Source organism: Chroicocephalus ridibundus, chromosome 2 (genome assembly GCF_963924245.1).
Source record: "Chroicocephalus ridibundus chromosome 2, bChrRid1.1, whole genome shotgun sequence".
In the NCBI taxonomy this organism is placed as follows: domain Eukaryota; kingdom Metazoa; phylum Chordata; class Aves; order Charadriiformes; family Laridae; genus Chroicocephalus; species Chroicocephalus ridibundus.
In genome coordinates, this window is record NC_086285.1 from 52,598,238 (window position 1) to 52,625,123 (window position 26,886).

The following is a 26,886-nucleotide window of genomic DNA, read 5'->3' on the forward strand; positions in this document are numbered from 1 at the left end:
AGATTATTGTCGACTTAAGACAGAAGTTCGGACTCAAAGGTTTTAGGAGGGATTCGTCATTTTTTTTCCAAACCTGTCTCTGACATCTGCAGAGCTGGGCTGTTTGTACTCTAGCAGGGGGAAGATGTGACCGTAGAGCGCATCGTTTTGTATGTGGGGACGTTTGTCCAAAGGTAGCTAAAATATCATAGATGTTGACAGTTCCTTTACTCTAGATTAGTTTTCAGCTTGTCCTCTGTGGTTACTGAAAGCTTGACCTGGTCACAGGTAATAAAAGAAGTGGCAGCATGTGAACCACGGAGCTCCGTAGAGCTTTCTTTACCTAGGGCTGTGAGTCCGTATGCCTAGCCACAGATGACATTTCAGCTCAGTTCCCCGGTTTTAAACTTTGACAGCTGTTGTATCTGACTGCCAGGCAGCCAGTAGATTCACATGGCTGATTCATCTGGAAGTGGAGCTTTCTCAGGCACAGGGCTGACTTCTCCCTACTCTTTATTTGAACTAAACACAGCCTGGCCCCTTCCTTTTGTACATGACAGCCATTTTAGCTGGCTTCATTGAAAGAGAAAAATGTGAAACCTTTCTACAGAAATACAAAGAGTAAGATCTGTCACAACTTATTTTTTGGTTACACGTGGCACTGGCTTCAGGTTCCTTGCAAAGCTCACCATTCTCAAAGCAACGCGGTTTGTAAGGATGCAGGGATGTCCCTGTCCACCACAGTCGTCGTAATTAATGAAATTCCCTTGGGAACTATAATTCGCCGCACAAACGGAGTGCCAGTCGTCTTGTTCTGTGGTTGTGCTGTGCCTACCATAGTACATAAGCATCATATCCTTTATGGGAGCTGATAGTTGTTACAGCTGGGAGGATCCCATTCAGAGTTTCACTCAAGTCTGATGATGATGATGATGATGTATAGGAGAGGCAACTGCAGCAGTTAAGTGGGCTGCTTCGCGTGTGGGTTCCCTGTAGATACACATCCATGGAAAAATTCTAATGATTATTTTTACTCTTGATTTTACTCCATTGCTTATAATTTAAGTCATTTTGCTTTACAAGAAACCACAATTTAAAGGTGTGTTTAATTAACACACCTTAATTACAGAGGCAAATTTTATGTCAAAAAGGTTAAGATTAGATAAAACTGCCTGAAGTGTAACTAAAACAATCAAAAAGATGCTCTCCTAGTAGTCTTATACTTAGAAGACTGTGATTCAAGCTGCCCAAGATTTGGTTGAACTTGGCTTTCAACCTTTCATTTTACTTAATAAAAAGGCCTAGAGATTGGGTTTTTTCCTTGTTGATAGGCTATGCAAGTCGTGTGCTTTGGCCATACGCTAAAATACACATTTATATAGGCTTGTTAACTATTTTATATCACTTCCTTAACTTTTATCCAAAATGCCTGTTGAAGAGCTCTGAACTTCTCCTTAATGAGTAGTCTTTGAACCATCGGTCAGGACCATGAATGTTTGTACACCAATCTACCAACAGTGCCAGCCGTTATGCTTAAATAATCAGTGGAAGTCACAGCGTACTTTACTCAACAGACATTAAGCTTACCTGAACTCCAAAAAGACTTCTCATGCCAAAATTAGACTTAAGAACACTAAGCGTAACTAATTTACATATCTGACAGGATTCACAGAGATGAAATTACTCAGGTAGATTTTGATTCCGCTGTGTCTGACTTCTAGTTGCAAACATTTAATCTGTGTTTGCTTACAATATTCAAGTTTAGATGGATTAATTTTTTTGGCTTGCTGTTCCTGCTAGCACTGTTCACACTGTTTTCTCACGCGACTGTCTTCTTGCTAGCTTGATAATTATCCTGCTGGGCAGGATGAGACTTCGTGCCTTAGATCCTTTCTACGTAGAAAAGGCAAACTCCTTTAATGACACTGGTAAAATTAAACCAGTCCATCTCCTCACAAGGTCCAAGCCATAAAAAGGCTTATATTGATGACACTATTTCTTTTTAGGTTGGGGATACTCCGTGGCAGTTTATCGTGGTGTACTTCTTGACTGCTGTAATTCAAACAACATAAAAATTGCTTGCTGGCCAGGACATGGGTAATATACTTCCATCATGATTTTGGAAGAGCTGGAGCTATCTGAAAAGCTGTAGCTCTTGCTCTCCAGCTGCCCTGGCTGGAGAGATACCTCCCTCACACCCTTTCACTTGGGCCTCTAGAAAGTCTCCTGGGAATGGTCCCTAATTCCCTGCAGTGAAAGCCGTCTGGATTAGGTCATGCCTTGTCCAGCAGCAGTTTGATCTAAAGTGGACTGACTTGGCCCAAAAGTGTAACAGGAAATCTGTCTGTTAAATGAACTGATAATCTCAAGTGTGGAGTAGTAATAAGCTAGGATGGCTTTTAGTTTCTTGACCCAGTCTAGCTAGATCTGTGAGTGGGTGTTATACTGCTTATTCAGTTATTCTGTAAACTAGCGGATACTAGGAGATATCTAGTAGTAACTTCCCACGCTGAAAGAAAGTGTAATCGAAATGACCATGTCACATTGATTCATTTTAAATGTCCCTGAGAGAATACATGACCTGTTACTGCTTGATAGCTTCATTTGTCCAGAAAACATTACTTCAATAATGTCGTCAACGATCTGTGAAGTGCTAAACATGTATCCAACTTTAAAGTTTGTCCTTGCTGACTAAAATAAAACCTGAAAGGTGGTTCATAGTTGTTATGCATTGGACAAGATGTGATCACTCTGAGTTATAGCACTCACTTAGATTCTTTTAGGCTTTCAAGCTATTGACAGTCCATAGGACTTAAGATCGTGGAATCCAAAGCATTAGCTCCATAAGCTGTAATATAAGGGTGTATAAAATACAAAGAATTATGTAAGAGCTTTCTGTCTTGCTTTACAACATGTGATTTATTTACGGCTGAAAATATGCAGTGTTTGTCTTTTGACATGCCCTGTTATGTTTTATCTGATGATGTTAGCTGGTTTAGTTACACCACCATAACATTCAGTTTCTTGCAATTCTGACCAGCATAGCATCCGTTTATGATTGGGACAGATTTCTAGTGGTGACTTATGTAGGGCTCTGTGGCGCTTTACATTAGATTACATGGTAGCTCAGTGAATTAAGGGAACATGGTAGTCAAATTGTCATTTTTTAAATCTCTTATAGGGCAAATTATGTGCAGGTTGTGCTTATGATTTCTTTGCTACTGAGGTGAGTTTTATGTTGGTGAAGTCAAACTTGATCCAGAAAGGCTGTTGCTTGGATTCTGTGGATTGGAGTGAGCTTTATTATTGGAGGATAACATTTGCAGTCTACTAATATGTACTGCAAAGCTGTCATTAAAAAAAAAAAAAAAAAGTTAAACAGGTAGAAACGGCCAAATATTTGCTGAAACATAAAGCTGGGGAAAGATAGGGACATGTTAATTAAAGAAAAAACTACCATCATTGTATGCAAACATAGTTTGTAAGTCTTTATGAAAACTATATCCAGCAGAAATATACTGGAGTTCTTTATATGTAGTGGGGACGTGATTTAAATTACTTGCACTGAAAATATCTTAACAAATTTTCTGCATATTCTTTCAAAGATACAACAGTTTCTGACCTTTGGATACTTCTGACTTGAGGTAGACAGTGTTTTTATTATTTTTCCAAATTTAGGGATTTTTCAGATACGCTTTAATTTTACCATAGGGTTCTGTTGGAAAATGAAAAAAATTGGCTTTGGAAGAAAAAATATGAACGTTTGCCTATTTAAAGAGTTATCAAGAGAAAAACAAATCTGTTTGTTCGTTCTTGCTTTCATTGAATACATAGAGGTTGAAAATTCCCAAGGCACACTTATATCTCATTAAATTGGATGGTGGAAGTTGTGTGCATCATCTTGTCTTTGAATACAGTGCTGTTAAACAAAAAGACAAAATTATTTCCTCATTAAGAATTTTAGCTGACTACCTCTTCACAAATGTTTTTTTTTTTTTTTAATGTAGCATTTTTTTCTTATTTGTAATTCTTGTATAAATGAACAGATGGGAACATTTTAGTTGTAAAACTTCAGGATTATTTAGGGAAGGGGTAAATGGTGAGGTTGCGTGCTCGTTGATACTTCCAACATAGGTTTATCAGTTCATAATTTGCTGTGAATATCACTTAAAAAGTTCCCACCCTCCTGGTCCTGAGTTCTTGTGAACATACATCCATGTACGTACAACTGTGATTTCCTCATTTGACCCAGGGAACGCTTTTGTGTAGGTGTTGTAGAACCAGGTGATTGCTTTCCTTCCTAGCCCACAGAACCGTGGTTTAGGTTTAGAAGAAGGAAGATGAAGAATAAGTGCAAGTAATTGAAGATGGGAGAAAGTGATTACTGTCCTTGGCACTATCTTTGTAGACAGATTGTTCCTTTTTCTGTAGGAAAAAATGTGACCAGTTTTGAGAGGGTTCATTTTAGATTGACACCATTTAAATTGGACTCTTCAGTTCTGAAGTTCTTCGTCATCTGTTCTTTTACAGTCCTAATTCCTCCCTGAGAACTTCTGTAGTGTTTTTGTCATACAATACAGAACAGCATTTCACCTGAACCGCTTTGGGGTTGGGAAAACAGAAATTTGCTCTTCTGTGTAGAACAGCTATTACTGGGTCTAGCACCTACTGCAAGCAGCTTTCAGAACAAACTAGCATGACTTGGCAACTGATTTACATAGCTGCACATAGCACTGCTGCAAAGTCTGTGATAAGCTGTCAATATCTGTCAAGACAGAAATAAAAAGTTTGTACCTTAATATAGGCTAGGAATGCAGAGAAATTAATGGTTTCTGTGCTTCAGAATATTCATGTGGAAGATACTGTTGTTAAGAATAATGTAAGGAACAAGCAGTGCTTATTCCATTAGCAGGTATCTACAGACAGTACACCATTCCTGTGATTAGGTATCTCAGGGTGATGACATGTTCTTACGACTGAAATCTATACATCCCTCAGAGATTGCCTTGAAAGCCAACAGTAAGACAGTGGAGCCATTCAGGACAGAAAAGAAAGCTTTATGCAGCTAGGACTGCATGAGAATGCTAGGCTGTCTGAATATAATTACTGCACTGGAATTTATCCAGAATAGCTCTAATTTTGTGAGACATGACAGGTGATTTTTATTTTTTTTTCTAATGGCATAAGCAGACGTGGTTTTGGGTTTACATCTTATCCAAAAGAATGAATTTTCGTTTCCACAGTACCCTACTAAGCCGGCTAACAAATTCTTGATGCTTTTGGTGTGTTAGCACGTACGGTGTAAGAGCATAAGCTATTAAATACCGCTCAGATGCTGAAGCTGAAAGATATGTAGGTATTACTCAATCTAGTGGAAAAAAAAATCAAAAATCGTCTGAAAAATTGGAGGTAACAAATCTGTTCCATTTGTATTTCTTATTATTGGCTTTTTATAAAGAGAAAAATGTAATAGACTTTATACTAAACAGATGCAACTAATATGCCTGAAGCACTGTGTTCCATGTATTTAATAAATTATGTTGTAGGTGGGGGTGTTTGCATACTTCTGAATTATTCACTACAGCATTTTAGATAATTTATCTTTGTATCTCATTTCTAAACCCACTCTCAATAAGTTAATATTTCAACCGCAAACATTCACCATGTTAAGAAAAGGATGATTTTAGGGGGAGGGAGGAAGAAGGAAGGGAACAAAGCAGCTGGCATTCCTTTGGAATGTGAAGAATAATTGAAAAGATGTATTGCCTCATACATGCCAGAACCGTCTTGTGGATCCTTAGCTATTATCAGCTGGTATATCTCCAGTTATTGGACATAACAGAACTGAGGATCAAGCCCTACATGTCTTGGGATCTAAAGTGACAGAAACTTTTGAAGCAAACAACTGAAAACAGCTGGGTTTATAGGCTTGACTTGGAGAAAAAATAGTAAGTGGTGAAGAGATGGCTTTCCTGATTGAACACTGAACTAGTAGTGATGGTAAGAGACAAAATGAGTCATCCTTACTAAATGTTGTGAGATTTCTGATGCTCTCTCTGATGTTTGTTGATGTTTCTCTGTAATATGAGATGTAGGATGGGTTGAAGGAAAGAACTATTCAAGTAACAGTAAGTCAGCCTTTTTATTCCAGTGTCCTGCTTTTTTTTTAACATTGTTTGTAAATACCAGTGAAATGACTGCTATTATTTTGATAGCTGGAGAAGGGTGGATGGGTCTTTGTCCTTTCTCTGCTTGCCAGGTATTCATCCAAGTATACTCTGCCTGTGCTATAGCATGGGGCTGCAGAGAGTATGTGCAGCCCTATGCTGAAGTTCTGCCTGCAAAAGGTGGTGTAAAACTGGTGCTGTATGGTTCCTTGTTGACAGCTTCCCAACAGCTTTCCCAAGGGAATGTGCCTTATGGCAGGGCTAAGTATCAAGTGGAGTTTCCCCAGGACTTGTACTTTACTCCCCAAATGAGGGTGGTTTCAAAGGTGTAGGTGGTCCTGCTGAGATATTTGTGCTGGGGTTGGGGGAGGGGGGGGGGCATTTGTGTGTCTGCCAGACTCAGCCTCTCTTGAAATGCACTTTCTGGAATGCTTGAAAATTGTGGGAAGGGAAGTTTTCTCCTCCCAGAAGCTGAATTCTCTTGGGCTTGTGATGTGTGTATCACATGTGGAAGATGGAAGGTTGAGTTGGGGAAATAGTCGTGAAGGGCTTTTGTTTGTCATTCAGATGAACAGCTGAAAGTTTAAAAAAGATGAGTTTTTGGAGAACATAACTCAGCCTTTGTTTTCCTGCCCTAGACTACTACCCTTCTGAAATATATACTGCATGGATATTTCCATATAAAGTCTAGGATTCCAGACATCTCTTGATTCCCTATTGCAAAATTATGAGCCTATGATAGTTTTGCTTGTATACCAGTTCTCCTAAGCTGGAGATGTAAAATGAACAGGTTGTGCATGCCATCTTCAGCCCAAAATCTTTGTCTACTTTTAAAGTTGCAGCAGCCATCTTAATGTGTAATTTTTGCTTTCTAAGACTTGTAATCTTTCATGTGACTATGAATTATTGCCTGGCTAAAATCAACCTATCTAAAGATAAGATGGGCAAGAGAGTGGAATCTCACATTCTTACAACTTTATGGCCTGACACACTCAACAGGAGGAAAAGTAGTAAAACCCATTCTTTTGTCAGTGAGGTGGGTGGATCAGACCCTGAGCACACAGCAGAAACAGACTGATGGAAGAAGAAATCTGTGCTGATCTTTGCCAGTTAGTTTTCTGCTAGTAAATGCACTTTTAAAGTCTCTGTCAGCTGGGTCTTGCAGAATAGAAATGCCATCGCAAAGCAACTAGGGAAATCTTTCAGTGTCAGAATGATGAGTGGAGCTGGAGATATTACAGAGGTGATACTGATAAAAGAGCATAGCAGACAACAGGCATTTTTTGATGGAAATGTACTCTTGGGTCTTTGTTTTTCTGAGCAGCTTCTGTGGTGTTTTAAAGCCTGTCTGTAGGCAGGCAAATGTTCGTATCTAAACCATGAACTGCACGAAACTTATTCAAATGTATATTTAATTCCATCCAATCAAAAGATGGACTGGGTTAATGAATATTTTGAGCGAATGTAGTTTTTCATGTAGTGTGTAAAACTGAACATTTGAAATTTGTAGGTGCGTGTGGAAGCTAACTGGTTTTGGTTATATTTGGTATAGTCATTCATTAATTCCATAGTTGAAATTCATAGATTCAGAATGTAACAAAAAATTTTACCCAAATTCCACAAGGTGAATTTGTTTAATTTCATACACTTTTGTCTGAAGCCCTTTGTGTTCAGAAGACCACAAGATCCAATGGACTTAACATAGCTTTTGAATCTAGTAGTTTTTTTCTCCTTTTTGTGGTTTATTTGAAATTGTTCCTTAGCTGTTGTATAAAAAGGTGTTTTGGTGGCTGTTTGCATATATATCTGCATTTTCATGTGAATAGTACTTTTAGTACCACCAAGGAGCCTATCTGCCATGAAATGCTTATAGATCCGTGCTTCTAAAGCATTCAACCTTTGGGAAACTCCATTCTGAAGTGACTGACTGACACGCCAACCTCATAGTGTTTGCATTTGGCTTCAAAGTTCTTTGAGACATGAACCATTTCCTTGTTAAGAGTTTTCTGCTCAGCAAAAAGAGCTGTGTTGCTGGACTTTTTGGCACAGCAACACGGTGCACATCACTGGGGAGCTGACAGCTTTTGTAAAGACACTAATTGAGTGATCTTGTTATCTTCTTACAGAATCATGTAAACCCAGCAATGGATTTTACGCAGACTCCTCCAGGAATGCTAGCCCTCGACAACATGCTGTACTTTGCTAAACATCACCAGGATGCTTATATAAGGGTAAGACTTCTTCTTGTCTTTGAGATCTGTGTGGTGGCCTGTTCACAGTGATTATGTCCTGTCTACAGTTGACTCTGAAGAGGAGGTTCAGAATCCTGATAACAACACACTCTAGGAAGGCAAAGCACGTAACGCTAAAACATGACATAAGTCTGTTAAAGCTTTGTGAGAAAGCTGTATAGCTGTCAACTCTGTCATTGCCGAGTCAAATATTATAGGTATTACTTTTTGCAAGTATTACTTTTTGCTTAGGCCTGCGAAGAGACGGGAGATGAGCTTGTGCCTTTTTGAGATGCCAGGTGGATGTCCATAAGCTCAGAAATGAGTAACTGTGTAGAATTCTCTGCCCTGCTCTAAGTCTACCGAAAACTGTCAGAGAAGGAAGCTTTGATGGGCAAATGCATTGATAAGTGACTGAGCTGTCAGTGTCCTGAGAGTTAAGATGCTCCCGCCAAAGCTACTGCTATAGGTGAAATAATGCTTGAAGAAAAACAGGTAAAAAGCATCATGATTCACTTGCACAACCTGTTCTTGCCCCCTGCCCACGCCACTTCCTACATTTGTTATTTCAAGGGTAGTTAAAGCAAGTTATGTGTTGCGTACTTACAAGAAGAGACACACAGCTGAATAATACTTGCCTCTGAATAGAACAACTTTTCCTGACCTTTATTGAAATCCAATACTTGCCAAGCGTAAACCTAGCGAGCACAGATGGGAGTAGAACATAGTCCAGAAAGTCAGCGTCTTGAAATAGTAGAGATGGCTTAACTCCCCATGAAAAACCACACACGCAGACCTGCTTAGAGAAGGTTGTGTATAGCAAGGCTGTGTAGACGCACCAATCATTTCTAATAAAAAGTTAAGTCAGTTTTTAATATGCGTTATCATTTAGTTTTTGCTCAGAGTGGATTAGTGTCAAAGCTCTAATAGGCTTGTAAAAAGCCTGCTGATATCTAGGCCAGGATGATCCATGGACATAATAGGAGACCACAAGATTGTAAGATCTGGTCGTTAAATATATCTTTCTTCTCAGTCTGAATCTAGCAATAACTGTTAAAAAAACTGTGGTAGCATGCAATACAGCAATAATTGTCAACACCTATAAACTCCTGAAATTAAGGGCTATTTCACATACTGGGCAATGAATGTGTTTTCTGGATAAACTATGCTGAATTGTGTTTATTTTTTTTTTAATAAAAAGAGAATTGGTTACTATTTCTTATTAAGATTTGGTGAGATCTGGGCCGTGCTACTTCATAGCCTTCTTTTGAAAATTCTGAGTTTAGAGAATATACTTAGTAGGGGTATGCAGTGCTGCCAAATGAGACATTTGTGTTTTATAGAAGTCTGAAAGAATTTAAAGAGGGCAGAAATTCTGTTGAAAGAGAGCTTTCATTGACATCTCTCAATGTTTTTCGTATGTTTCATTTTCATGTTGCAAATGCTGTCTTAAAAATTGGGTTCAGTGTAGCGTGTAATTAGCCACTCTTTAGAAAGGACTTTGTTGCTGTCTCAGCTTTGTATCGATAATGCAGTATTCTTGCTGTTGCAATACTGAGAATTTTTGCTGTTATTTTGAGATGCCTGTTCTTATTCTTCTACGGTTCCTGTTAGAAATGCCATAGTGAGGCACGCGCGGATTAAATTGCTTACTGAGGAGCTTTGGGAACTCTTAACACGCCTTGGGAGTATGTTAGCCTACCCACCTTTCCTGAGTAGTTCTACTTAGTGCTTATACTAGCATTGCTGGCATGGTAGCTCGCTCATCTGTGGTGGTCCACCTTGTCATATTAACAGCATGCTGAACACCTCTGAATGGTGTTGTGCAACTTCTACAGCATTGCTATATGTCTACGCAAAAGACGCCTACTTTCTGTCTTTTTATCTCCTTGACTTACTAGCTGGTGTACAGTAGTTTCCTGTGGGCCCTGACATGCCCCGTTTCCTTCTCATTTTGAGTTCTTTATTTCACATCTAACACTACCTTTTCTTCATGGCCTTTGGTTCCCAAAGCTCCCACAGCACCAGTTTGCTTTACTTGTACAGCCTGTTGACCTTCCTAATTGTTTAGATATATTTCTATTCTTATACCCTAACAAAAATTCTCTCTGGGATCAAGGTTAAGTTTCCACAAGAAATTGTTACCTATACAAATAATGCTTGCATAGTGAACAGCTTGTTTGAGAGGAGCTCTTCTCTTTTTTTTTTTTTTTTCTGTTGTTGATACTAAGAAATATTTTGGTTCCTAGGAGAAGAGATTATTTTCGACCCGGCCCTTTTTGATACAGTTGATTGCTGTAACATGGGTAAATTCCTAACCCCCAAAGTGAGGTAATATCTGTGCTGTGCAGTAATTGAAAATTGAGACTGAAAACCAGAGTTGGTTTGAGACGAACTTGGAAAATATGAAGTTTCTCCTGACAGAATGTGCGGTATTAAGCAGAGACGCTATCAGGAAGTCATGATGGTTCCACTGAGTGTATTGGCTGCCTTGTAACGTGCAGCACAAATCACTGCTGTTTGACCTGCCGTGCCCCAGCTGCATGGCCCTTAGTATAAGGTATCTTCTTGTATTACTGAAAAAAATGCATAAGAAGAAGTTGAAAGAGAAGATAGGCAATAAGTAATCCCTTCCCTTTTCATTCGTTGTTCTGCCTCTCATAAGTGATTCTGCTTAGAAATAATTTGCATAATAAATGGATTAGTTAGGTGGGAAGGATGTCTGAAACTGAAGTGCCCTTCGGGGGAGCGGCAGTGGGACTTCAAAGACCAGTACCAAACAAAATTACTCATAGCAAGAGTAAATACAATTGCAATGTGTTGAAGAACATGGGTGTGAAGGCAGCGGAGCAGATGGGTAACTCTGCATCTTGAAAGCAGAAGGCATTTCAAGTGAAAACATGGGTGTCACACGGTGAAGGAGGAAACAAAAATAACCTAACTTTTTTTCCCCTGTTTGATTCTTTCTTTCCTACTTCTGCATAGTCCATTTCTCTCATTCACCTTTTTCCTGTTGGATACTTATTCCTGAAATTACAATTAATATGTTATTTTTCATCATTTCAACTTCGAGTTAATTGTTTCTGAATCTTGGCTTTTTGTTTACTATGCAATATGACTGGATCCTCCAGAAGAAAGGTTGTTTAGCGGAGGAGGAAAAAAACCCACCGTGTTTTCTTTGATTTTGTGGTGTCCTTAGCTATCATTTTGATTTTTAAAAGAAGTTTCCTATTGAATTAGCTTCCTGTTGAGTTAGCTTTTCTTTCTCTTTTTTATTAGTTGGATGGTTCTATCAGTGACTGATATGCACTACATTTTTTCATGTTCCACTTAAATAATCAATTGCTGTCATCAGAGGTTTTGCTTTTAAAAGGTGGTGACATAGTATATGGAATGCATTGATGGAAATAATGTTGAATCTCTGCAAGAAATTTTAAAATTTTCCACAGGAAATAATTGGCAGCTTCCCAAGCTACATAATTATAGGACAGTCAGGGTGTATAATTAAGTTAACAGTGAAGAAAATGATTGGAATAAAGCTTTGTGACAGATAATCTAGTTTTTTTTGTTCTTTTGGAGCAGACAAATTCCCCCCCGGTTCCAATTTGCTCCTTTCCAAAACTACTTCAGCTTCACATTCTACTAATTTTAAAAATAAAATTATAAGTTACCTTTTAAAACAGACTTCATTCAGTGCAGACGTCTGAGATTTTTTTTACTGGTAACTTATAGCAATGTGCCTTTGAAACTTTCCTGAGTGTAAAAAGGGTCTGAGGAAAAAACTTTTTGTGGAAATACTCTTACGCCACCATTGCTATTAGTATCTCCATTTGTTGGTGCTTTGTCATTGATTAGTTTGGGAATTTATGGTCCGAGACTATTTAGATCCATTTTGTTTTCAATGAGGAGAGAGGTATAAATATATGAAACTGCAATATTTTGTATGTATACATATTTGTAGGTGTATATTCATTTGACTGATTTTGGGTTTTGTACGCATGCACTTCAGTGGTTGCTGATATTGGTGTAAAGTAATGATATTTACTTAATCTAGTGTAAAATGCAAGCTAAAGGAACCAAAATGGAACACTCCTTTTATTTGTAACCCAAAAAGATAAATTTGATGGTTGTTTTCATGTGTTTATATGTGCCATGTTTGTGCCTGGGATGCTTCTGTAGAAACACTAGCTTTGCAGTTTTGATAAGTTGACCCCTGTATGTGCAGTCAGTCTTCGTTTAGGTGTTCTTGATAGTGGGCAGCCAAACCCAAGCTCCTGCGCCAGTTGTGAGTGGACTGCCCTTCGTCTTGGATCTTGGCTAATTTAACAGTGTTTCCACGCAGAAAGAGCAGACGCCATTGAGTAAACTGAATTTACAAAAACGACACCATAGCTTCTCATGCACTTCCGTTCAAATAGTTCCTTATTTTACATTTTCCTCACAGGCATCTCACTACAGTGATAACCTTCATCTGGGAGGAGGTGTAGGATTTTACTTAGAGGTTATTGTATTTCACAGTGAGTCAGCTGAGTCATAAAGAAGTCCTATACAACATTGTCTCTGGTGGGGTCCAGACTTCTCATTCTCATGAATTTGCTTTTGGTGACTGACAACTTGGTGACTTGGCTGGTCATAAAAAAAAAGTATAGACGTATTCTAGGAGGTCTCACTGCTTCTTTGGGGTGAGATTCTGCCTTGAAAAGGCACATACTCTGTCTCCTCATTTTGTTTAAGCACAAGAGATTGGTGCAGGCAGAAACTGCGAATAAACTTAGCGACTCCGGGTCTGAACGTTGGTTATCCACCTATTTGGATTCTGCCCAGGTAGCTACCCAAGTTTGTGCCCAGTTCTTTGCCATTTATTAGATTAATAGGTTCTTCGTACGTGTAGGCAAAACTAAGCGTTCCTTGGAAAGAGATCATTTTACTGTACCCTGAAATTCAAGTCCCTCATCTGTAGGAGAGAAGGTTTACCCCATTTCCCACTGATTTTATCTATTTCATGCAAATATTTGTTAGATACTGAATGTAAAATTTTCAGTATAAAATATTGTCACCAGGATGGGAAACCAGTGTTGAAACCCTTGCTGAAAAGTTGGGCTTATTTATTCCTTGGTATGTGTTATAATGGATGCATTGCTACTACATTTTTGTGAATGATGTGTAAGATTTTTAGTGGTATTCTCATAGATTTTCTGTTCTTATATTTAAAACAAATTTTAAAAGTTATTAAAATGTTCCGAAACAAAACAACGTTTGGACTTTGGTTGCACCAAGAGTTGATTACCTGGAAATTAAAAATCGAGCTCGTTTAGGGTCAGTAGTAGAAAATCCCCTTTCCCCTGCCTCTGCTGAGCTGGAAAATCAGTTAGTCACAGAGCTGTGATATAGAGACGCTTCTTCCCCAGCAGCTACTTGAGTTGCTGCTTTTGGGGAGGATGAGGAGGGGGAGTTCTTTTCCTTTTTGAAGCTTTCAGAAGTCACACTGGAGAAGCAGGTGCTGTTTTGCGAGTGCCAGTGATGCAGGCAGGAAGATTGCTGGCATCCTGTAGAGACCTTTCAGAACTTTAATGGGTTGAGTCACAGACTGTCTGCCGTATACTTTCTAACCCATGCAGTTGTTGTATAGGAGGCTGCCTACACATCCTTCCGCCAATTCACAAAGTCTCCTCATGCCTACTCATTCTAGCCTGATCAGATATGAGTAGTCCAACATATAATTTCAGCATTTTCTGAAATAAAATTGCACTTGATTTCTGCCATGCTGTTTTTTTTTTCTTTTTCCCTAGAAATGATAGGAAAAGGGATGTAATTTATTTCTGTTCTGCTAAAGGTAGAGAGAAAAGTGAGCTTTGTTACATGGGTCTCGTGAAGGAATACAGTTTTCCACATGAGACCTAATTGCCGAAGCCCAGCCTGTTAATGTGTTCTTGTTTTCTGTTTTCTCTGATGGTCTTTCCATTCTCTGTTTTTACCTTCCACTGGATATCTAACTGTTTTTCTGCCTGCCTTTTGTTTTTTCCCAAGCATCACTCCAATGTCTCTGCTTTCTGTAACAACACACCAGGAAGTAGTGTGGTTTTGCTCCAAGGGCCTGCTGATGGCAGGATTGAGGTGGGTGCCCTACAGTAAAGAGGCAAAAGCCTGGAGTGGCTGGTTGCAGCATAAACGCAGAGTTAAGTTAGTACTGAGGGAGGAAGAGAATTGTAAGGGAGTCATGGCACCCTCTGCACAGCCCTCTGTGGTGTGTTCTATGGGATACATATCACAGTGTTACAGTCCTGCATATGTTCAGATCACTTCTCACCGTTCATAGCACACCTAAACTTTCACAGACTCACAGAGTGATGGGGGTTGGAAGGGACCTCTGGAGATCATCTAGTCCAAAACCCCCTGCCAAAGCAGGGTCACCTAGAGCAAGTGGGACAGAAACACATCTAGGTGGGTTTTGAGTATCTCCAGAGATGGAGACTCCACCACCTCTCTGGGCAGCCTGTTCCAGTGCTCTGCCACCCTCAAAGTAAAGAAATTTTTCCTCATGTTAAGATTGGGTTTCCTGTGTTCCAGTTTGTGCCCATTGCCTCTTGTCCTGTCACTGGGCACCACTGAAAAGAGCCTGGCCCCATCCTCCTGACACCCACCCTTTAGATGTTTAAAAGCATTGATGAGATCCCCTCTCAGTCTTCTCTTCTCCAGGATGAACAGACCCAGGTCTCTCAGCCTTTCCTCATGAGAGAGGTGCTCCAGTCCCTTAATAATCTTTCCCATGTATATGGAAGCTATTGGCTAAATGAAGTCCGGATCCAGAGGGCCCAGAAGTTGTTGCAAGTCTAGCTATTGTCTTCAGAGGATTTGGAATCATACCATGAGTTGCAGCAGTAGCACAGAAAGATCTGTCTGGTTTTTGTGGAGCCACGATCCATCCCTCCGCCTGCAAAGCTGAGATGCGTATGGAGAAGATGACTAGCTATGGAGTCTCACAGGTTTTTTCCCATTCACTCTGTGCCAGGAGCATTTGTGGTGCTGTTCTAGCTGCCTGTCTCATTGATGTGTGATAGAGGTTGATGCTTTTCTAATATATCCATACCACAATAATGTTAGAGCACTAGTAGGGCCTGTTTCACATTATGAAAGAAAAGAAAATTCAAAAACTTGCTATATTCTGCCAATACTACAGTTTCCTGCCCTTCATCTCTGCCACAGGCGAACAAGGAGAGGATTACAGGGAAAGCGTTGCCTTCTTATTGTGTGGGGCAATTTGTGTGGGGCATGGAGGCAGAAGGAATACCTGGCTGGTAGTTTTCAGACTGGACCAGGTCAACACAAAATCACTGCCCCCCTGCCTGTGCCTGTGGGAAGTGAAGAGAACATCCCTGCCTGTGCCTGTGGGAAGTGAAGAGAACATCCTGGTGCTGCCTCTGAAGATGACATGGCAGCTGGGCCTTCTCATCCTGGGTCTTATCATCATGCTTTACAGTGATTGGTTCTGCATGCAGTGGCAAAGAAAGGAGGAGGATACATAATATTTTAAGACAAACCACTGGGTGTTTAGCTTGTAATAAAGACAATACAGTCATGCTTCATGCTAAGGTGTTTGTGTGAGAAACAAAGTTTATTGCTAGGTGAGCAACTGCAGAACCATCCAAATTTAGCTTGTGATAGTTTGGCACTAGATTTGTTTTAAAAAGGGGAGGAGGGGGAAACACACCATAATTTTCCAGAATAAAACCACCTATTGGCAATTTTAAGCCATCTTTTTTAGAAGTGCTTTATGGCTGCAGAGTCAAACGCTGGCTGTAACGTTACCACGACAATTTGAATTCGCCCTGTTAGCTCTATGTTGCTATATAATGACATAATCAGATGCTCTTCCCTCCTGCCTTGTGTGAGCGCGTCACTGTCCCCTGGCTGCTTTGCCATAGCGGCCCTCCTGCCTTCTGTTAGCAGTTCTCCCCGGGAGCAGCAGGTCACAGTGCACTTCTCAAGCGATGTGCTGGTTATCCCCCAGGTGCTTGTTCATAGTTGTGCGTGACAAAGCACATCGCAGTCTCTTAGTCTACAATCCTCACATGGTCCTATAATGAGATGTTCCTCAAATAAGGCATGGCTTTGCGTCTGTGTTTCTCGTGTCAGTGGCTTCTTTCTTTTTCAGTATCTGTAGTACGTCTCAGCTCTTCTCTCAAATCTCATCTTAAATTGCAATTCTGCTGCCTTCCTGAGGAAGGTAGAAATAACTGTTGCTTTATTTTAGTTTTGCCATAAAGAATTTCTGCAATGCCTCGGGAATGTGAAGGAAGGCTGAGATAAAGGAGAGAGGAAGCGTGGGAAATTGAAAATAAAATAATGAAGATAAAGAGATAGGTTAGAGGGGACAGTGCTGAGTGAAGGATTTTGGAAGAACACTGATGCTGAAGTTGAGGCAAATGACAAGCTGCCTTAGGAAGAAATCAAAATCGGTGAAGAGGATGAATGGAAATTGAATCTGTCTGCAGTAGAGTCCCTTATCCTTCTCAAAAAGCATATCCTTAGGACTTGCCTCCTAGAGTAATTTTTAAAGCATCTAAATGAAAAGGGAATGATGAAGCTTACCATTTGTGATAAGGGGGCTTAGGAAAAGGAAAAACAGTGTCAGGAAAAGGAAAAACAGCGTCAAGAAAAGGAAGAGCATCCCTGCAATTTTTGGATATTAAAATGCTCCCTGACTTTTCATTTTGGGTGTAAGGAGGTTTTTACTTGTTAGTCTAGTTTTTACTAGTTAGTCTTTACTAACTAGCTCTCTGAACCTCTTGATATTAACCTACAGCAGACTGCTAGAAAACTTCGTCTCTATTAACACAGGATCATTTACTACAAAATAGATCTGGGGAAATGCTCCTTTTTAATAGAGCAGCAATGCTTGTTAAACTGTCTGCTGTAGGATTTATTATAAGTATTGACGCAGCTATAGTGGGTCTCGCCTTTCACTTCTGTATTTACTTCCTAATCATAATGAATCTCTATTCCATTGCCAAGCTCTGAGATTGGTTCAGGAATCTGAGAATTACATCTGCAGTTGCTGTGGGCAGTATACTTTAAGTCAATTTAATCTTTAATGTGAGGGATTAAGGGATTGGCTAAATCGATATTCCTTTGCAGTGTAGGAAGAATATTTCTGTCTGGTGGTTGCATCCCCCTGGATTTTGATGAGGAAGCGTGTAATATACCTGTCTTCAGAACTTTGCCTTCTGTCAGGCATTAACTCTTAGTTGCAGGCAGAAGCTTCATTATTGAAGCTGCTGCAGATTTTTAAGCCCATGGTAGTCAAATGTGGAAAATTTAGTCCACTGCCTCCCTGAGGGTCTGTTTTGTGCTCCTGAGGTAGTGATGGACTTGATGAATAATTCAATGGAAGATCATAAAAGAACACTGCCGTAAAGTTAGAAAATCTTTTGATTTTGGTGGTGGGGGGGGGTGCGTTGGTTTTAGGTGGGGTTTTGTTTTGTTTTGTTTTTTTTGCTACTGGAGATTTCGCATTATATTTCTGTGACCTTGGCATGACACGTGAATTTATTTTACGTTACTGTCCATGCGACTGGTAGATATCTTGTAATGGCAAGCGAGCCTTCTCTGGGTGATGCTGAGCACCACTGGATCATAACACAAGGGGAAGTACAAAAGATCTTGCAGTTAAAAGCAAGAACTAACACATTCTCTAAGATGAACTATTCTTTCCTGTATCTCTCTAAATGCTTTGTTGGACAATTGGATATTGGAGGGCTGCCTTCCATTTCTTGAAAGGACTTTTGGCTTCAGAGGAAACAGAGTACTTCAGGCAATTCGTATGGCTAAATCCCCGAAGAAATTAATCTCTCGCCAGTTGCTGACCAATGCTGCCTGAAATGTCTACCTTGGGAAACATGATCAAGTCTTCATTTCTCTTTCTGATCACCGATTGCTTTTGTTTGGTAATTGGGGAAATGTTTCTCTTCCATTTACAGCAAGAATTTGTAAATAAGAGAGGAGAAATATATGTAGTAGATAATTTAAAAATAGTAAAAGCCATACAGATTTGTATTCTGCAACAAATACTGTCAGATTGCCATGCCTTAATGGGCTACAGTTTCATCTGTAGAAATGTCAAGAAAATGGATAACACTGGTTTCTTAAAAATTTCACCTCCTTGCATTTTTAAAAACATTTTTAAACCTCTTCCTTTCTCTTCTTCTGCTAGTCAATTAATCTCATTCTTGAGGTATAATTTTGTTCTCGTTCTATGCTTCTCTCACTCACTTTCTCATTTTTCCTCCCTTTTTCTGAGCTGCAGTTTTGTGGGGGGAGGGTGGTTGTTGTTTTTGTTTATTTGGTGTTTGGTTGTTGTTGTGTTTGTTTGTAAGAGCAATCTACTTCTTAAAAAATCAGCTCTTTTTTTCTTTCTTGTCTTGCTTTGTTAATGTCTTTTCATCACTCAAACTTTTCCTGGCTGCTCTCTCTTGGTAATTTTCTTTCCCTTTTGTTTTCTTTTTCTTGAGGTTTTTGTCTGGATTTTTTTTGCTTTTTTCTGAAGAAAAAAAATATGGTTTTGTTGTTATTGAGTGCTACACACATCGCGGTGATTTTCTGCTTTGCCTCATGGTAATGGGCAGTATTGATCAAAGGAGCAGAGGAAGAGAAGAGGATCTGCAGCATTTAGTGCTACCATACTCTGAGCTGGGTTTTGGCTTTTTGCTGTTTAGCATCTAGTGTATTAGAAGCCACATTTCCATATTGGACCTTCCCAGTTGTGTAGCTCTGCAAGGACTGAAGAAGGGAAAAACTGGCAGAAGTAGATTCCTAATATCAAAGTAAAGGTCAGCCAAGCAGACCAGAGTTGAGGTAGGATTGAGGGAAGATGGACTATGTCGGCAGTGTGCCCAGGTGGCCAAGAAGGTCAATAGCATCCTGGCTTGTATCAGAAATAGTGTGGCCAGCAGGACTAGGGAAGTGACTGCCCTCCTGGACTTGGCAGTGGTGAGGCTGCGCCTTGAGTACTGTGTCCAGTTTTGGGCCCCTCACTACAAGAAAGTCATTGAGATGCTAAAGAGTGTCCAGAGGAGGGCAATGAAGCTGGTGAGGGGTCTAGAGCACAAGTCCTTTGAGGAGCGGCTGAGGGAGCTGGGATTGTTCAGCCTGGAGAAAAGGAGGCTGAGGGGAGACTTTATCACTCTCTACAACTACCTGAAAGGAGGGTGTACAGAGGTGGGTGTTGATCTCTTTTCGCAAGTAACAAGAGATGAGAAGGGAGGGAACAGCCTCAAGTTGCTCCAGGGGAGGTTTAGATTGGATATTAGGAAAACCTTCTTCACTGAAAGGGCTGTCAGGCATTGGAACAGGCTGCCCAGGGAAGTGGTTGAGTCACCATCCCTGGAGGTATTTAAAAGTCATGTAGACATGGTGCTTAGGGACATGGTTTAGCAATGGACTTGGCAGTGTTAGGTAGATGGTTGGACTCAATGACCTTAAAGGTCTTTTCCAACCTAAATGATTCTATGGTGCCAAGAGTTCTCCTGCAATGTCCATAGTTTCTGCCTTAAAATATTTTAAAATATTTGTTTCCCCTAAGCAAAATGTAACCGCCATACCCGCTGATTGTGAGATGTCTGGTGGATCTGCAGCTCGCTGTGGATTTCTGAGGGGGAGGAAGAGGAAGATAATAGGGTGCAGCCACTTCACGAACATTAATGATAGACCTCCATTTGACTGAAGGTTGTGTGGGCTTTGTGATTTCCTCAGTACTTTCCTTTCCTTGGTAAAATAACTGTTGTGATAGAAACGTGAATCAAGCCAGCAGTATGCTCTGTAGACATACAGAAGTATTTTCAGACTGGAGCTGTGTGTTATGTTTCTTCCCCTGCTATTGTTTTCACCAGTTTATGAAGTAAACATGTCCATTCTCTGCTTATTTCTCCTCCATAACCAGAGTGATAAAGGAAATAACATTAAAATCATGCCCTTATCAGCTGTATTTATAGCTTTTTACTTTGGAACAGGATATGAGTCGCGAAGTCGTGAAAAGAGTATTACAAATATAATAATGAATGTTGTAAATCTGTTGCCAAGATTAGGAATGATTTCTCTTTGGGTATTTATAAGAACCTCTTTTTTTTTTATTTCCCTCTTTACCATTGCCGTTTCTTACTGAAGATCCGTATCTGTCAAATTTGCCTACAGATATTTAGATGTAGTAAAGGGCCTTCCATCTTCCTTTCTTACAGAAACGTTAACATGTCAGCTCTGCCTTGTTTTGCACAGCAAATGCTAAAACATGATGCTTGCAGAGAGTGTGTCTGAGGATCATTTCAAGGCTGCTTTACATATTGATTACTCAAATTGCCATTTAATTTGCTGTATAGCAATACACAGTGCCTTAACTATTTCTCTGACATTCTTATTGATTGCTGTAATTCTGCCTTCCATTATATGCATATATGGTGTCACCATTAAATATTTATGTGCTCATGAAATGTTAATATGTCGGGTTAATGTGAAACTCAACAAAATGCATTTGCCAGAAGCGAGCAGGAATGCTGATCCGAGTGCTTCCCTTCCCCTCCCCCTTACCCTTTCATTTTGCCTCTCCATTGATTTTATTACCAGTGTTTCTCTGCTGTATCTAAATCTGTGTCAAAGCGGCTCCCCGCTCCAGTATGCAGATTTTATGTTTTATTATGTGAGAGATAAAACACAATAATAACAAAACAAGAGAAGCGATCTCAGGGAGGTGTTGAGATACAGCTTTACGTTGCGCTTGTGCTACTCTATCATCGCTCCTGCGTTTGGGTATGGAAATGTAGCACTATCCTCCATGAAAGAGACTGAAGCAGGATGACTCATCCAGAATGCAAAGTAATATTCACATGTTCCTTGAACAGTGGCTGCAGCAACGTAAAACAAAAATTGCAGGGGTGTTTCTTTGATTTGGTACAGCCGTTATCCAGAGGTGACATGGAACAATTAGATGTAATTTAAACCAAAACTTTGAGAAGGAAAAGTCTGCCCCCCTGGAAGACTGGTGAATGTGATTCTGACACTGCCCTGGTGGAAAAGCCCAATAAAAATTTATGGGGGTCAAATATTTATCATATTCCTAATGACTTTCTAAACATCTGTGGGAAGTCTGGGCGATTTAAAAATACAACAACACAACAACACTGGGAAGCAAGAGAAAACAATCATCCACAAACACAGAAAGCAACCATCCTTTAAAATCCCGGGGTGATGGTTGGGGCAGAGTATCAGCTAGAGGCTGCCCTTTTGTACAGCAGGACTAGAATAGATGCTTGGTGAAGAGTCTTTGGCGTACTCTGTGAAGCACGTAACTTTCTTACTTGCTTCTGGGTTTTCCCTCTTTTCTCACTTTTAGCTTTAACTGCTTCACAGAGCAGGCTTCTGCACATAAGAGAGCATGAAACAGTCACAACTAAGATCTAGGAAGAGAGGGAAAAGGTTTTGCTGGCATCCAGTGTCACCTTGGTCCTCTTCTGCTGATTTTGGGTGAAGTTCCAGACTTGGAGCTTTTTGCAAAGCTTTCTTTGCAGCCGAGATTGAAAGATTTAAAACAAACAAACAAATAAAACCCCAAACAAAATCACAGCCAACGAAAAAGCCAAACAAACAAAATCATGAAGATGATGGGAGTTAAGGAGGCTGGAGGAGTGCAAAGCAGAGAGCAATGTCTGAACAGCTGTTTGTGAAGAAAATTTAGAGAGCCTCTGACGTTCTCTGGTGCTTGGCAAAATCTCTTACCTTTGAAATTTCGTTTTCTTCCTCTGTCCCTTATCCCCAGGCGATGCAGCAGCTGTTTAGGATGTGTTTTGTTTCTTTTTTTGAAGTAGCAAAGTTTGTTACTGCAAAGACAATTCATACCGTGAATTTGTTTTGACCATTTCTGTTTTGCTCTCTTTTCAGGCTCACAGCTTCAATGAAATCTATAGTATTTTTATAATTCATTTGTTTGTCTACAGTGAAATCTCTCTTTTAGTTGTAGTACCAGGGAAAACTTCATCCCAACAGTATCTGATATTGTCTAACTTAATGGGTGTAAAATTGTGCAAGGAATTATTTTCTCCCATTTATTTTGCAGTGTCACTCAACACAGAATACAGAGCTCTCCCTGCTTCGTTTTTGGGGCATAGTTCCCTTAAATGCTTTACATGCAAGCACAGGTTTCTTCCATAATAGAGAATTTGTGCGCGTTTTCTTCCTTTGTGGGCTTCAGTTTGATTTTCTGACACTTGAACCTTTTTTGGAGCCTGAATCCAGCTGTGTAATTTCTGTCCCACTTTTTTATTTTATAGTTCCTTCTAGGTGTGTTCATGTCCATAAATCATTATATCTAATTTCCTTTAACCGGAAAATTTGAAATTAAACTATTTCTTTGGCTTCTTCTGCAATCTCTCCAAGCCAGGGATGGTGCAGAACAGCAATGAGAGCAACATTGCCTAGGAATGGCAAAGCTTCCCAGTTGGTCACGGAGCAGCACTGCTTCTGTGTTGCTAACTGCCTCGGGCAGATACAGGTCGTTTAGCTGGGGGAAGGGCTAAGGTTTATGAAAACAGAGCCTCCACATACAGTTTCCTAAATTCAGCCTGGTATATCTTGTAAATATTGGATGTGGAGGACAGTACTTCAACTCATGGGTTCTTCAAGCTGACTATTTTCCATTTTGATTCCTCCTTCAGATTGTCCTGGAGAACAGCAGTCGAGAAGACAAGCATGAGTGCCCATTTGGCCGAAGCAGCATTGAGCTGACAAAGATGCTGTGTGAAATACTGAAAGTAGGAGAGCTACGTAAGTTGACCTGTTTGTTTGACCTCTTAAGACACATGGAGTGAGTTCAGTGATACCTAAAGTTTATTTCAATGCAAGAATTTTCTTCCGAGAATTGTTTCTCAGTAGGGTTACATATTGGAAGCTGGCATTCAAAATGACTATGCCTCTTTTTCTGTGTCTAGTTTGTGGGCATATCAGGGTGGAGGTGGAGTAGGGGAAATGGGCACCCATTTTTTTAATCTCTTCTATATGAAGCAGGGCAGTTGCACCATTTATAGAGGGGTCAGTTCATTTCGCATCGGGTGATTTGGTGTAGGAGGCTTAGCATTCCAGGGGCTTGTCCATAGGTTGATTTTATATGAGTATCGTAGTCATTCTATGTGGGATTGCTCATTTAAACTGACACATCCCATTTTCTCTTAGATATCCAAAGCTCTATCTAAATGCCAGATGATATATGTATCATTTACTCTAACAGTGTGATATGAAATATTGTATTTTAATACAGAGTAAACAAGCTGTCTTTGGCTTCGATTACAGTCACTTGACAAATTGCTAGATACTATCAAACAGAAGAGCATGTCTGTGTCTTCATTAGTCTAGAGTGTTGGTGTTTAACTCTATCGATGTATATAAACTTAGTTACCCATCAATAATGTTTTGGACCCAGGTGCAGTCTGTTTTGGCAGGCACTACCACCAGCTTCATTTTCTTGTTGCACAAGCAGGGGGAACAACTGAGATACTTTGTTTCCTTCAGAGACATTTTCTTCCTTTTGAATTTTTTCCCTAATAAAGATTTTTCTTTTACCTTTACACCCAAGTCCACAGAATGCAATGAGAGAAGAGCAATGCAAAAGCCAGCAAGAAAAGCCTATAGGTGTCAGTGGTTCTTGTTCCTACCAGGTCTGCAACAGACATCAAAAGCTCTGTTTCAAAAGTATGATTTGTCTGCTAGTACATATAAAGCTTTTAAATGCAGTGTCTTGAGAGAATTTATTGACCAAAGGAAAAATCTATCTGTGTGTAGTGGGCCAGGAGAAAACCTGTGCATTGCTTGCAGCTTCCCAATTGGCACTCAGTATTTGACAGACCCGGATGAATGATGTGATGCTTACTTTTGAGTACCATCTTAAGCAAACCAGAATTATCAGGAAGCACATTCACTATGTCTATAAGTAAACAGTTTAGCAACTGTTTTAGATGTGTGGCAATGGTAACGTGTAGTGTAAGGTGCAGACTGTAGATGTGCTTTGAGCAGCCTGGTCTAGTGGGAGGTGTCCCTGCCCATGGCAGGGGGGTTGGAACGAGAAGATCTTTAAGGTCCCTTCCAACCCAAACTATTCTGTGATTCTCTGTTTCCCTTCAAATAACCATACTGCTGCAGTTGAGGTGTCTAATGCCAAATCGTGCGTGAGAGGTCTGTCTGAATTTTTCTGCTGGTAAATTTGGGAGGGGCGTATCATCTCAACAAAGCTCTGAGCCCATGTGAATTAAGTGCGAAAGATCAATTTGATTTTTTCAAATGCACAGAAAAATATCTGAAATCCAAAGTTTGGCTTTGTACATGGTGGTTTTGTGTCTGTCCTGTCACTCCATGGGACTTGCACTGCACTTTGCTGCTAGGAAAGATGGTTGATCTAGAAGTTTGCCAGGTGTCTCAGAGTTCTTCCTTGCTGTGTTTTAAGAAATCATTCCATAAATAAACCTCTTTTTTGTCACAGATGTGTATTGTCCACATGCAGGAGGCTATTAGTATGTAGATGATTTGCCATGTGTGGTACTGTTTGTTCGGATTGCTTCTAATTTCTGCAGATAGTTCCTTTTGTGTTTTAACTTCTTCTTTATCTGGTCTTTTAAAGTGGGGAATGTGAATAAAAGAAGAGGATTTGGGGTGGGGACTCAGTTACCATACAAGGAAAATATGAAAGGAAAGCTATTTTTACTATCTTTGCTCAAAGAAAATGAATTGTATTTTTTGGGTTGTTTCTTGGGTTCTTTTGGGTTATAGTAGCTCTATGGTTTGGAAGTGTGGGGTTAGAAAGAAAACTGAAAAATTCCCCAAGGATAGCTCTGGCTAAGGGACGTTACCTTTTAATGTTCTGAAGCCACTTGCTTTGGTGTTCTTAAAGCTGCGAGTCACTGGGATGCTCGGTGTGCTGGTTTGCAGCAGGCCCCCATGGTGTTTTTTCATAGGCGTGTGACGTTGTACAGAGAAGATCTGATGCTGAGGAGAAGTGCAGTGGTGCCTCCGTTGACAGAAACCAGATGTAGCACGACCGACTTCTGTGAAGTCATGCTAATCTACACCCACAGAGCATCTGTCTCTGGATGCGGCAATAAGATTGCATCGTAGCCTTATATTCACAGGGGACAGAGCTAAGGTTACCTCTAACTCATCTTGACGATTCACCTGTTCACCAGTATGTTCCCTTAATGATTTTGTTTATGTGGAACTCTAATTGTCATTTTAAAAGGCTGTAATAAAGTACACCTTTAAAATAATGTACAGAAAGCAGATTTCTTGAAAGTGTCTGTCACAGGTGCGCATCTTAAATGACCTGTGATCAGCCATATACTTTGTTGAGAAGTGCAAACTAGAACTGACATCTTAGGAAAATGTACATTCAGGTTTATTCTTCACTTGAAAATAAATACTGTATTGCTGAATAGGACTGGACATCTTAAAAATCAGTAGTTGCAGTTTAGGGCAAAGGTGGGCCTGGTAGTTTGTATGTGCTAGGTTTCAAAATATGTATTTAGGCTGCCAGTGTTTCTTTAGAAATTCAAAACTAGTCATTATTGTGTTGAACATAGAACTTTTTTCCTAACAGTTTCTGAATTGTATAATTTAAAAGCCACAATAAATTACCTTTTACTCATGAAATATTCAGGAGTAGAAACTTTCTTAAAGCGCAGAGTAGATAAAAGCTGCTAGACTGTCCATTATTTATGAAGAGCGCTTTAATGCTGATTATATTCCCCTTGCTCCACTGCATTAAATACCTTCAGGCAACAAGAAGACATTTTACTATTTCTTTTTGGTCCTTTCAAGCACGCATTCATCCCAGTAAGGACGCACAAGAAAGTGTTAAAGGCATGCCACCTCTCCTGCTTTCGTATTTCCCCAAATCCAGCTACTGGACTTCTTAATTCTTTGACTCTGGTTCCAAAACGCTCACGACTTGGAAATTCATCTCTTCTTCAGCAAAGCATTTAAGCATATGTTTAAATCTAGTGTAGGTAAAGAAAGCTCAAGTGCAAGCTGTGAGTTGAGGATATGGTAACTGCTTTACAGAGGTGGACTTGCAGAGTAGAGGAGCTAAAACTTAAGAGAAAGGTTGGTGCAGTGTTTAAGTAACATGGAAGTTAGAATGAAACACGTGCATAAGCCTCTTCAGTGAAATCCCTGAATCAGGAGAGAGTCATGTATTTGACTATAAATCTGCTAATCTTGTGCTACTGTTGCTGTTAAAAAGGCATTGAAGAGAATGGCTTTGCTGAGGACTTTCCAAGGCGCTCACCTTGGCAAACACGATGGTAATTCTGATTTCTCCAATAATAGCTTCTTTTGTATATCTTGGCTAACAAAATGATTTGCTTCTTGTCCTCTTGCATCTTGGACCTGACATCAGACAGTAGCACTGTTACCCTCCGATCAGCCCCCCTCCCCCTCTAGGGTGTAAGGCACTTTGAAGCTCCACATCTCTGCATGCTTAGGGA

General features: G+C 40.0%; 1 protein-coding gene across 3 annotated transcripts in view; it reads left to right on the forward strand.

Annotated features, from left to right (window-relative positions):
- The window catches only part of ELMO1 (engulfment and cell motility 1), a 311,581-nt gene that overhangs the window by 136,997 nt on the left and 147,698 nt on the right, over positions 1 to 26,886 (forward strand). For all 3 annotated transcript variants that reach the window (XM_063325494.1, XM_063325495.1, XM_063325496.1), the window contains 2 exons: positions 8,273 to 8,377; positions 23,074 to 23,182. In XM_063325494.1, coding sequence (XP_063181564.1) covers positions 8,273 to 8,377; positions 23,074 to 23,182 — 214 coding nt within the window. The remainder of the gene's footprint in view (positions 1 to 8,272; positions 8,378 to 23,073; positions 23,183 to 26,886) is intronic.